Below are 12,581 nucleotides of genomic sequence, written 5' to 3' on the forward strand. Positions count from 1 at the left end.
TTCCTGATGCTGGTTTCAGCCATCTATACGCCTCACCTGTGGAAACTATAGGCTGAAGCCTGCCAAGCTTGGGTTTTGCATCCGCCTACCTTGTAGGCAACTCTCTTGTTCCTGGAAGCAAGACAGCCCCTGAACTGTGGCGTCTGGTCCAAAGGGCAGCAGGGCACAGTCTGGGTGCCTGGGTTCCCTGCCAGTTCTCCCCTTGCCCACTAACTTATTTGAACTGTGAAGGAGATAAGCTTAGTCAGCAGTTTCAGAAACCTGTTTTTGAATAAAAGTTTTACAGATAATAGAGTACTGTTAATAAAATGTTTTAAGTTCACAATTCTATTTTAGATGGTGGGTTATTTAAATATAAATTTGTACCCTTTTAGTAGCAAACCTCTGAAGTATTTGAGTTAGAAAACACAAGACCATACAACCTGTAAGGATCTGGGTGACAAAGGTGCTCAGGGTGGCTGCCTTTGGAAATGAGGGGTGCAAGGATGGAGAACAGGAGAGAGAATAGAAAGGGGCTGTGGGATTATGAGGAAGGCAGGCCTCCGCTTCTGCCTGGATACAAGACACCCTCACTCTCCTTTCCTGTGGGCCAGTGGGTGCCAGAGGTCACCTGGCCCACCCTGTGCCTTGCAGAGTCCGCTTTATTGAGTGATGTAGCATTTACACGGCTTAGGGAGGGCAGGCTGCAGACACACCTCTCCAAAGGGTTCTGCTCGACAGGGATGAGCTCCCGGGGCCTCAGAGGCGAAGGAGGATGCTGCTTGGCTTCTGCCCACCCTACGGCCCCAGATGAGGCCCAAAAGTCGAGCAGCGTGGTTCGGCAAGGCCTTGCCCTTCCTTCCACAGAGCCTGGCTTTACTGGCCACCTGCCAGGAGGGAGATGCCAGCCTGAAACAGCCCAGGGCCTGCAGGTGTGGGGGCCCCAGCACAGAGCTGGCTTGGACACCCAGGCTCACTGGCCCAGGCCGGCGCAGGCCTGCCCTGCTACACAGTGCTGGCTGCTCCCTGGGATGGCCAGTTCCAGTGCGGCATCGGGTCCACAGAGAGGATGCTATTAGGCAGAGAATCGAGCGACTGGCTTTTATTGGTTGCTTATTTTAATCCCAGCATTTAAAAAAGTCACCTGAGGTGTTAGTTTAGTCAGAGGTGGAGATGGGCCAGTGGTCACCTGGAAGGAGGCCCCAGTGTGGCGTGACAGGTCCTTCACATGTAGTACCAGGCCAAGAGTCCTGCAGCCAAGGCCACAGCGGCGGCCAGGACCAACTGGAGGCTGGGCTTCCTCAGCACAGCCATGGCTGCTCGGAAAGGGCAGCTGCTGCCCTCCAGGGCACCTGTGTGGCAGCACCAACAGAAGACAGTGTCAGTGGGGGGCCACTGACGCCCCGACCCCAGCCGGAGGGCTCAGGACACAGACCTACCGTTGACTTGCCCAGCAGCATAGTAGGGGCATTTGCGCACATCTCCTTTGCCGTCGTGCACGGGGATCCTGTCCTCCACAGTCTCACTGGCCGCTGCAGAGCCAGCCTGGTCCAGTTCACTGAATATCTGAGGAGCAGAAGACCGAGCCGTCAGCAGAACTCTCCCCGGTTCTGAGGGCGCTTGCTCAGGAGCACCAGCTAGCCCGCGGGCAGCCCCCTGGTGGGCAGCGGTGGCCGCCTCCAAGGCACAAGCTCTGGGCATGTGTGGCCACCACACCCATGCTGCTAGCACAGGCCTCCCCGGACACTGACCCGTGCCCAGCCTTCTCTAAGAGCCAAACATAAAAAAAGGGTGCTGCGGCTTCACCCTTGTAGCTGCTGGTGGTTTTGTAGGAAACACTGAAAACCTCGGCCGCAGGAGGAGGAGACTGCAGGACAGCAGACGCGTTCTGGGAGGCCACAGCGGAGGGCCGCTGGGTCTTTGGTCAGCCTGGCACTTCACCCATCACAGCCACTTCCCTTGTCCCTGAGGACTGACCGGGGGCACAGGGGACAGTCGGCCTCTCTAGGCTTCACTCCATCTAAAAGCTACATATAAACCGTGCTTACCCTCCGTGGTGACTCTGCCCTTCCCTCAAATTAACAAGCAATTTTGTCAAAAGGAGGAAACTCCCTTCCTCAAGACCAGTATCTGCGATGCTGAGAGGGAGGCGAACAGCTCCAGTGCCCTAGACCCCTTCACAGGCTGGGGGCCTCACCCTTCCCAGAACCCTGCCCACAGCCATCTGCCACAGCGGGCTGGAGACACATACTGGGCTCGTGCCTTTGGGTGGCCGACTTGGCTCCCTAGCCTTTTGCGCCACTGCAGCTCATCTGTCCTAATGGCACATCTCGCCCCAGCAGTTCTGGGTTTGTTCAGTGTCCAGCCTCCCTCTTCAGCCAGGGCACCCAGAGCTGGCCCCCACCAGTACCTGCATATTATATTCAAATGCCTTGTTGGCCTCCTCCACGATCCTCTCTTTGGTCTTCAGGTTCAGGTCCAGAGCATTCATCCTGGCCCGGTAGAACTGCTTGAACTGCTGGGCATTGTCCACGTTCTCAAACAGGTAGAACTGGGTCCCTTCTCCTGTGCTGGGGAGCTTCAGTGCCCGCTGGGCCACCTTCTTCAGCACTTGGCCCCCTGAGAGGTCCCCCATGTAGCGGGTGTACGCATGGGCCACCAGCAGCTCTGGCTCATTCTGCCCTATGTAGTGGATCCGCTCTACGTACTTCTGGGCAGCCTCAGAGCACTGCACCTGCTCCTCCCAGTTCTCACCAAAGAAGTACTCCATGTCCTTGGTCAGTGCCTCCTTCCGGTGCAGCTCCATGGGGAAGTATAAGGGGGCAAAGGCTGGGTGGTCCTTATTGCGGTCCATTTCTTCCTCCAAGGCTGAATATGTGAAGTAAAGTGCGGTGGTGGCCAGCTATTGGGGGGAGGGAGAGACACTGTTGGAATGTGCTGCAGGTTGGCCAGCAGTGCCCAGACTCACCGTGTTTGAACAGCTACAAAGGAGCAGGCAACACGCACCATCTAGCTCCTGAAGACCCAAGCCTGACTCGTTTTAATACAGTGAATTATTTAACATGCTCAGGAAGCTTTCGTGTCACAGGAAAAACATGATGAATTATTTGGGATATGGATGCTTTTGTTTCCTTTATGTCATTATGTCATTCCACTTAAGCCATGAGGAGAGGCACAGCTTACTGCCAAGAAAGTACGGAGCATGAAGAATGGCCCAGTTGCTCCCTTAGAGCAATTCCTTGGGACTAAAGTCCCCAACCTGACCCTGTGAGGCTGGAACCCACCCGCATCTGTGACTGACAGCACAAACCTTAAATATCTCCTTCTTAATGTTGCCTTTCAAGAAGTCCTTGACAAACTTGGTATTTTCTGCCCGGTCATGTGCTTCCTTGGTCCCTTCCTTCAGGAGCTCAGAGAGATCAGCCATTCTGTTGGGAGATGGGAATACAGGTGAGAGTATGTGACAGAGAAAATAAGAGTAAGTCCTTCCTAACTCTGGGTGGAAAGACCAGCCAGTCCCCAAGGTGGCCACTTGCTGCTCAGACACTTCATTCCAGCACCAGCAGCACAGCCTTGTCGGGGAGTGCAGGGTGAGCAGACAAGACAGTCTGTCCCAAGGACATGCGATGACTGGCCTGCTCCTCAAAGCACATGTACCTCGACTGGGGCAAGTGTTGTGGCACAGCAGGTTAACCACCACTTGGAACACCCACATCCCACATCGGAGTGCTAGGTTGAGTCCCAACCCCACTTTGGACCTAGCTTCCTGCTGGTGTACCTGGGGAGCAGCTAAGTCCTTATCACCCACAAGGAGAGCCAGGCTCCTGGCTTTAGCCTGGCCCAACCCACCCACTGTGACCATCTGAGCTGTGACCCCATGGACGGAAGATCTGTTCTTCCCAACCTCCTGCCACTCTACCTTTCAAATTTATCTTTAAAAAAAAAAAAAAAAAAAAAAGAACCACTGGGGGGCCGGTGTTGTGGCATGGCAATTTAAGCCACCACATTCAATGCCAGCATCCTACATGGGGGCCAGTTCAAGATCCAGCTGCTCCACTGCTGACCCAACTCCCTGCTAATGGCCTGGGAAAGCAGCAGAAGATGGCCCAGTGCTTAGGCCCCTGTACCCAAGTGGGAGACCTGGATGAAGCTCCTGGCTTTGGCCTGGTCCCAGCCCTGGCCATTGCAGCCATTTGGGGAGTGAACCAGCAGACCGAAGATCTGTCTCTCCTCTCTCTGTAACTCTTTCAAATAAATAAGTTGGGGCCAGTGCTGTGGCATAGCAGGTAAGGCTACCACCCACAGAGCCAGCATCCCATATGGGCGCTGGTTCAAGTCCCAGCTGCTGCACTTCCAATCCAGATCTCTCCCATGGCCTGGGAAAGCAGTAGAGGATGGCCCAAGACCATGGGCCCCTGCACCTGCACGGGAGACCTAGAAAAAGTTCCTGGCTCCTGGCTTTGGATCAGCACAGCTCTGGCCATTGCAGCCAACTGGGAAGTGAACAAGTGAATGGAAGACCTTTCTCTGCCTCTCCTTCTCTGTGTAACTCAAATAAATAAATAAATCTTTAAATAAGTAAGTCTTTAAAAAACCAAAACACTGAATCATGCTTTGTCTCTGTGGCCACCTAGTGGCTGAAGAAACCACCTCTACTCCCATCAGTGTTCCTGGCTTCTATAGCCTGGCCTTTGGGAATGGCTCAGATGCTGCAGCCATAAAGGACTGTGATTGGGGGCTGCTACTGTGGCACAGTGACGCAGCGGGTTAAAGCACCAGCACTGTAGGCATCCCATATGGGTGTCAGTTCAAGTCCCGGCTACTCCACTTCTGATCCAGCTTTCTGCTATTGGCCTGGGAAGGCAGTAGAAGATGGCCCAAGTCTTTGGACCCCTGCACCTGTGTGGGAGACTTGGGAGAAGCTCCTGGCTCCTGGTTTCTGCTCTGGCCGTTGCGATCATGTGTGGAGTGAACCAGTGGATGGAAGACTTCTCTGTAACTCTTTCAAATAAATAAATTTTTTTAGAAAAGAGGGGTGGGGACTGACTGTGAAGGCTGGGACAGTCCTTGGGTATGCTGCTGAACAAAATCACACAGGAAGTAAGTGTTGTTTCTGTACTTATAGAATGCTTCTGTGTGTACCTCACTACCTTTGCATCTGATTAACTGCATTGCTGGTTTCCATGGCAACAGAAATGAAGTTAATTAAGATCAGGAAGTTAGAATCAGAGAAAAATAGTATTTAACAAAGTCACATCATGTACATTTAAATTAGTTTCTTTTTAAAAAAAATGTTTTGGAGTAGAAAAAATATCAGGCGGCCGGCGCCGCGGCTCACTAGGCTAATCCTCCTCCTTGTGGCGCTGGCACAACGGGTTCTAGTCCCAGTAGGGGCGCCGGATTCTGTCCTGGTTGCCCCTCTTCCAGGCCAGCTCTCTGCTGTGGCCTGGGAGTGCAGTGGAGGATGGCCCAAGTGCTTGGGCCCTGCACCCCATGGGAGACCAGGATAAGTACCTGGCTCCTGCCATTGGATCAGCGCAGTGTGCCGGCCGCAGTGCGCCGGCTGCGGCGGCCATTGGAGGATGAACCAACGGCAAAAGGAAGACCTTTCTCTCTCTCTCTCACACTGTCCACTCAGCCTGTCCAAAAAAAAAAAAAAAAAAAAAAAAAAAAATCAGGCTAAAGCTGTGCTTCTGAAGGATGGACAAGGTAGAACACATGAGTGGCACCTGAGCAGGTGTACGTCCACAAAACCCATGTGTTACAGCAAGGAAGACTCAGCCCTGTCACAATCCAGCCTCTGCTGGCTGCTTTAGATGAGCTTATATCACCCACATGCAATTATCAACAATTATTTCAAGGTATTAAAAAAGAACTTTGCCAATGACAGGGTTATTACAACAAACTAAGAACAATGCAGAACAGTCCCCAGTAATCTGAGGCTCAAAGAGAATTGGCTCTGGCCCCCAGTCAGAATTGCCTCCACATTCACACCAGTGGAAGGCGCCATGAATGGAGCCAGCTTTGCCACTGATAACCCTTTCTCAGCCCAGATGAAAGAACAGCTATTTTTATTGATGTGAGAGGCAGAGATAGCTCCATCTGCTGGTTCCCAGCCAGCAGATGGGAACTCAATGCAGTTGGCTGGTAGGTACCCAACTACTTGAGCCACCATCTGTTGCCTCACCGTGTCTGCATCAGCAGAAAGCTGGAATCAGAAGCAGGCCCAGGGCTTAAACCCAGGCATTTCAGATATGGGATGTGGGCATTCTAACTACTACGTGTAGACCCTGGGGGGCAGCAAGTAATGGCTCAAGTAACTGGGTGTCCCTACCCATGTAGGAGACCTGGATTGAGTTCCAGGTTTCCAGCCTCAGCATGACCCAGTACCTGCCACTGTGGGCACTTAAAGTGAGCCAGCAGTTGGGAACTCTGTCTCCTCTACCTGTCTCAAAAAGGAAAGGGAATAGATGGGGGGGGGGGGGACAACTGTCGAATTCTATCACTTGGCACCTGTGCTGCCTCTGGTGAAGACATTGGAACAGGACAAATGAATAGAGTGCCATCCAGCCAAGGGGCTGTATGCGCTTGATCGCTGCACAGCCCACCAGTATCCCAAGTTCCACAAGCCCTGACCCATAACCACTCTCGGGTGCCACTAGTAGATGAAACCAAGTGCTAGGTCCACCTGATGGGATGCAGCCAGCCCTCACTGCTCACCTGATGTGATTTTCCCCAAAGTTCTTTTCCTCCGGCTCGTCTACCCCCTCGGAGGTCTCCACTTCCGCTGACATTGTTGCCCAGTGGTTCTTGCTGCCCTCACTTTTGTCCTGTTGAGACACAAAGAGCTGATGATCCATCATGCATAGCAGACACGTCTCCAAACACCTGCCTGTTCTGCTCTCCTGAGCCAGCACAGCCAGGGAACACAGACACTCCGTGCTTTTCTTTACAACAGACCTCGGCCACTACTGAGACCACATCAGAATATGGACAAAGTCTGAATGCAGATGGTAGATTAGACAATGAGCATTACATTGACATTTGCTGTTTTTTCTTATAAATGTATAGTGGTTATAGAAATAAAAGTATGTCCTTGTTCTGAGGAAATAAACAGGTGTTCAGAAGTACAGGGGTGCACTATCTTACCATCACTGGTTCACAAGACTGGCATGTGTAAGCAGGTGCTAGGGTGACACGGTCAGTCAACAAAGCAGAGGAGCCAAATGCTGGTGTGAATCTGGGTTAAAGGTATAGAAGCGCTCTTTGTACTAATCTTTCAATTCTTTTCTGTACATTTGAAATTATATCAAAATAGTCACCAAAACATTTTTTTTTAAGTCTTCCAACAGTTTATTAGAAAGAATGCAGACATTTAAAAAAAATCCCCACTGTCATGAACATAAATTGAGGTTTTCAGCCCTGGTATAAGCTGAACCAGAAAAAAAAAAAAAAAAAGAAATTAAAAAAAAATTTCCAATAGTGTATTACATTTTTTCTCTCATTTGCCATACTGACAGTGCAAATACAAATCTGGTCTAAATGTACAGACTCTTAAGCTTTCTTCGTCCTCTATGCTAAGAGATGTAAAAGCTTAAGGGCCAAACAATATACCAAATGTATAGGCTTCAAAAACCATCTAAGTTAGGGCATTCACTAGTTTTAGCTAAGATACATCTGGAACACTGACAAGTGATCACTTACATAGAATAATGTGAAGTGAATTTTTTGAAAAATAAACTTTAGTGGAACACTCCTGAAGGATACACCAGAGGAATAGCTGGTTATCAGTTTAAGGTGTCAGCCAGTTTGTTTCAGCCTTTTTTGATTCCATGTTCTAAACCCTAAAATTTACTTATCTTTCCCTCAGCTGAGCACTTCCTATCATGTCAGTATCTATGTTATGAAGAAGTAAAGGAGACTTAAGTGAAATGTCTTTATTTATCACAACTGCTGTATCAATTATCTAGGACCTCAACAGCTTCATGAAGTCTGGGAAATGTTCACGCATAAGGTTATTGCCTTAGCTGACTTAAAACTGCCCCTTACAATGGAAATACCAACCCTTAGTGAAGCCTTTTAAAAAAACAAATAGGTTGAAAAATGGGTTAAAGGAGGCAAATACAGCATCCGCCTTTAGAGCTATCAACTCAGGAACTCTCTCAATTATGAAATTTTGCAGAGAATTCACTTTCTTTCTCAAATTCCAGGTGATGACTACACTCCTTATTCCAGATCCGGCATTCTTCCATCATCGCTGTCTTGTGAATCATCATTGCTCCATCTACTTCTGGCAAATCTCATCCTCATCACCACCCATGTTGTTCATCATCTCAGAGAAACGATCAAAATGCATCAGAAAGGCTTTTAAAAAGAAGCTGGGTGGGACCAGCGCTGTGGCATAGCAAGTAAAAGCCGTGGCCTGCAGGGCCAGCATCTCATGTGGGTGTCATTCAAGTCTCTGCTGCTCTACTTCCAATTCAGCTCCCTGTCAACACATTTGGGAAAGCAAGAGAAGATGGCCCAAGTGCTTGGGCCTCTGCCACCCACATGGGAGTCTGGGATGAAGCTCCTGGCTCCAGTGTGGCTCTGCCCTGGCCATTGTAGACACTTGGGGAGTAAACCCGTGGGTGGAAGATATCTCTGTCTCTCCCTCACTCTGTAAATCTTTCAAATTAATAAATAAATCTTTAAAAATAAATAATATGGGGCCGGCACTGTGGCACAGTGGGCAAAGCTGTTGTCTGCAGTGCTGGCATCCCTATGGGTGCCGGTTCGAGTCCTGACTGCTCCATTTCTGATCCAGCTCTCCTATGGGTGCCGGTTCGAGTCCTGACTGCTCCATTTCTGATCCAGCTCTCTTATGGGTGCCGGTTCGAGTCCTGACTGCTCCATTTCTGATCCAGCTCTCTGCTATAGCCCAAGTCCTTGGGCCCCTGCACCCAAGTGGGAGACACGGAAGAAGCTCCTGACTTCTGGCTTAGGACGGACGCATCTCTGGCCATTTAGGGAGTAAACCAGTGGATGGAAGACCCATATCTATCTATCTATCTATCTACCTACCTACCTACCTACCTATCTCTTCCTCTCTGCCTCTCTATAACTCTGCCTTTTAAATAAATAAATAAATGAATGAATGAATGAATGACAATGCTTAGAATGCCTCCAAGTCACATCAGAGTGCCTGAGTTTGAAAACTGGCTCCACTTCCAATTCCAGCTTCCTGCTAATTCACATCCAGGGAGGCAGCTGATGCTGGCCCAAGTACCTGGATTCCCTGCCACCTCTGTGAGAGCCCTGGATGCAGTTCCAGGCTCAACCTGTTTCACCAGGCCCGTCCCTAGTCATTGCAGGTATTTGGGGAATGAACCAGTGGATGGAAGATCTCTCTGCCTTTCAAATAAAGTGATTAAATAAAACCATCTAATAATAAAAGGATTCAATAAAACACAACATACCTGCAGAGTTCCTACATCAGCACAAGTGCCTTGAGGGCAGCTGGTCCTGTCAGCCTGGACAGAGGACCCAGAACAGGAGGCACTGAAGCTGGGGTGTGCCACGCTGCTCTGAGCAGATCCACTTGACAGCCGTTCACAAGGGCATGGCAAGGCTGTGTCAGCTGCAAGTGAGTCGCCAAACAAGCAGACTGTCTCCAGCCTGCTCAGGGCTCTGCTGGGCAACTCCCACTGCCTGTTGCAGGGCTGAGACCTCGTCAGCCAGGGAACTACAGCCCACAGCACAACAAGCTCATCCTCCATCCCAAGACGCTTCTACTCTGACAGTGTGAGGGCATCTGGGGAACTCTCCAGATGAACAGTGTTACAGAAGCACCAGGAACTAATAACACCCAAAGACAGAACTACCAACACTGGGGCCTATCCAACCAAGTTGGATCAAGGAGAGAACTTAATTCTCTACCTCAACCTGCATTTACCAGGCATTTTCTACATGCTCTACCCAGGAGCAGGTGCAAAGGGGAGAAAAGTGTAAGAAACAGTCCCTGAAAGTCACAGAGACTCACCTCACTGGTAACACACCAGTACATGTTCTTCTTGGGTTTCTTCTAGTACCTAGTTATACTTCCTATCTTTTGGGACATAACAACATTCAGTTTGCTCAACACAATCTTTCTGAACCTTCTCTCATCTTTAGTTTCAGCATCTACACGATGGGATTAATTACAGGAAGTTAAATGAGAACATGGAGAGTACAATGCCTACTATCTGGTGAGTATGCCATAAAAATCAAACCCAGACACTGACGTGAAATTCAGGTGTTTTAACTGGCATCTTAACTGCTAGGCTGAATGACCAACTCTGTACTTGCATATTTTTTAAACAAGATTTATTTGAAAGACAGACTGGACCAGCACCATGGCATAGTGGGTAAAGCTGCCGCCTGCGCCACTGGCATCCCATATTGGCACCAGTTAGAGTCCTGGCTGCTCCACTTCCAATCCAGCTCCTTGCCGATATGCCTGGGAAAGCAGGCACATTAGTACTTAGGCCCCTGCACTCACATGGGAGACCTGGAAGAAGCTCCTAGCTCCTGGCTTTGGATTGGCCCGGCTTCTAATCAGCCCAGCTCTGTCCAATTGTTGTGGCCATGTGGGGAGTGAACCAGCAGATGGAAGATCTCAAGCTCAATTGCTCTGTAACTCCGCCTTTCAAAAACAAACAAACAAACAAAAAATGACAAAGAGGTCTTCCATCTGTTGATTCATTCCCCAAATAGCCACAACAGCTGGAACTGGTCCAGGCTAAAGCCAGGAGCCCAAAATTCCTCTGGGTCTCCCATGTGAATGCAGAGGCCCACATATTTAGACCATCCTCTACTACTTTCCCATGCCTGTTAGCAGGGAGTTGGACTGGAAGCAGGGCAGGCAGGACTCGAACCAGCACTCCAGTAGAGGATGCAGGTGATACATGCTGTGGCTTAAGCCAATGAGCCAACAACGCCGGCCCCTGTTCTTGTATTCTGACTGAAACTTAGTGATGTCTAAGAACACTCAGATAATAAACAAGAAAATATATAGGAAATAAAACCTTCCCTTGACTCCAAATCATACAATCACACAAAGAACTATATGGTGCTCAACACAGTCCAGAAATGTGAAGGGGGCAGTTGTCACATGGAGAGAGATGAGAAGAGAGGCTTCCTGGATGAACCCAACCACAGATGGGACTCAGGACGGGAGCGGAGGGAGAGGGCCTCAAGATCAAGGGATCAATAATGAACAAAGTGTGGGATGTGGGCAGCTCAAGTGATGGCTGAATCCACTGCACCCCAACGCCTGCCTCTGATTTCTCATTTTAACTTTTTTTTTTTTTTTTTTTGGACAGGCAGAGTGGACAGTGAGAGAGAGAGACAGAGAGAAAGGTCTTCCTTTTGCCGCTGGTTCACCCTCCAATGGCCGCCGCAGCTGGCGCGCTGCGGCCGGCGCACCGCGCTGATCCGATGGCAGGAGCCAGGAGCCAGGTGCTTTTCCTGGTCTCCCATGGGGTGCAGGGCCCAAGCACCTGGGCCATCCTCCACTGCACTCCCTGGCCACAGCAGAGGGCTGGCCTGGAAGAAGGGCAACCGGGACAGAATTCGGCGCCCCGACCGGGACTAGAACCCGGTGTGCCGGCGCCGCTAGGCGGAGGATTAGCCTAGTGAGCCGCGGCGCCGGCCTGATTTCTCATTTTAAAACTCAGCTATCGGGGCTGGTGCTACCACGTAGCAGGTAAAGCCTTCACCTGCAATGCCAGCACCTCATACGGGCACCAGTTCATGTCCTGGCAGCTCTTCTTCTGATCCAGCTCTCCGCTATGGCCTGGGAAAGCCGTGGAAGATGGCCCAAGTGGCCTTGAGTCCCTATCCCCACGTGGGAGACCCAGAGGAAGCTCCTGGCTCCTGGCTTCAGATCAGCTCAGCTCTGGCTGTTGCAGCCATTTGGGGAATGACCAGCAGATGGAAAACCTCTCTCTGTGTCTCTCCCTCTGTCTGTAACTCTACCTCTCAAAAAAAAAAAAAAAAAAAAAAAAAAAGAACAAAGCCAGAAGTGGGACAGTTCAGAGATGGCATAAGGTTGCCCATAAGGACACAAAGTTCTGTGTCCTTCCAAAGGGCTGAAGTACGCCCTGACAGCTGTGGAATGAGTCCCACCAACACGGACCTTTCAAGGGCTTGTCTACGTGCACCTTGCTTTACAGACTTTTAGGAACAGCGGTGCTGCGCACTCCTGGAGATCAGAGCGCTCAGAACTGTCTCTACCCACTCAGTATCCTGGCAGCAGAGAAGCATGTGCTGGCATGGGAGCACTGCCCCGAGGAGGGAGGAGTGTGATAAAAGGTCCCGGAGCCTCTGAAGAGTTGATAGACATATGGCCACTTTAAGGACATGCTCCAGGAACCAAGGACTGCAGGCCCCATGATGCTTACAGGTGAAGTGAGGCAAAGACAGGACAGGAGTGGTCAGCTGCACAGATCACAGTAGCTTAGGTAAGTGTCCAGTCACTGCACCTGTCATGCCCCATAGGAGTGACTGTGCACTGATTCAATCTGATCGGCAGCTTTTTTTCTTTTCAATAGTAACTCTGGGAGAACTAGCTCTGGGAGAAT

General features: G+C 50.3%; 1 protein-coding gene across 7 annotated transcripts in view; it reads right to left on the bottom strand.

Moving 5' to 3' along the window:
* Positions 1-1,066: 1,066 nt before the first annotated feature.
* The window catches only part of HMOX2 (heme oxygenase 2), a 40,110-nt gene continuing 28,595 nt past the window's right edge, over positions 1,067-12,581 (bottom strand). For 4 of the 7 annotated variants that reach the window (XM_051836135.2, NM_001082747.1, XM_070063738.1 and 1 more), the window contains 5 exon segments: positions 6,700-6,809; positions 3,290-3,407; positions 2,390-2,881; positions 1,419-1,545; positions 1,067-1,331 (listed from right to left, as the gene is read on the bottom strand). In XM_051836135.2, coding sequence (XP_051692095.2) covers positions 1,204-1,331; positions 1,419-1,545; positions 2,390-2,881; positions 3,290-3,407; positions 6,700-6,773 — 939 coding nt within the window. In that variant the 5' untranslated portion in view covers positions 6,774-6,809 and the 3' untranslated portion in view covers positions 1,067-1,203. 7 annotated transcript variants of the gene reach the window in all.

This window comes from Oryctolagus cuniculus, chromosome 19, assembly GCF_964237555.1.
Source record: "Oryctolagus cuniculus chromosome 19, mOryCun1.1, whole genome shotgun sequence".
NCBI classification, from domain to species: Eukaryota; Metazoa; Chordata; class Mammalia; order Lagomorpha; family Leporidae; genus Oryctolagus; species Oryctolagus cuniculus.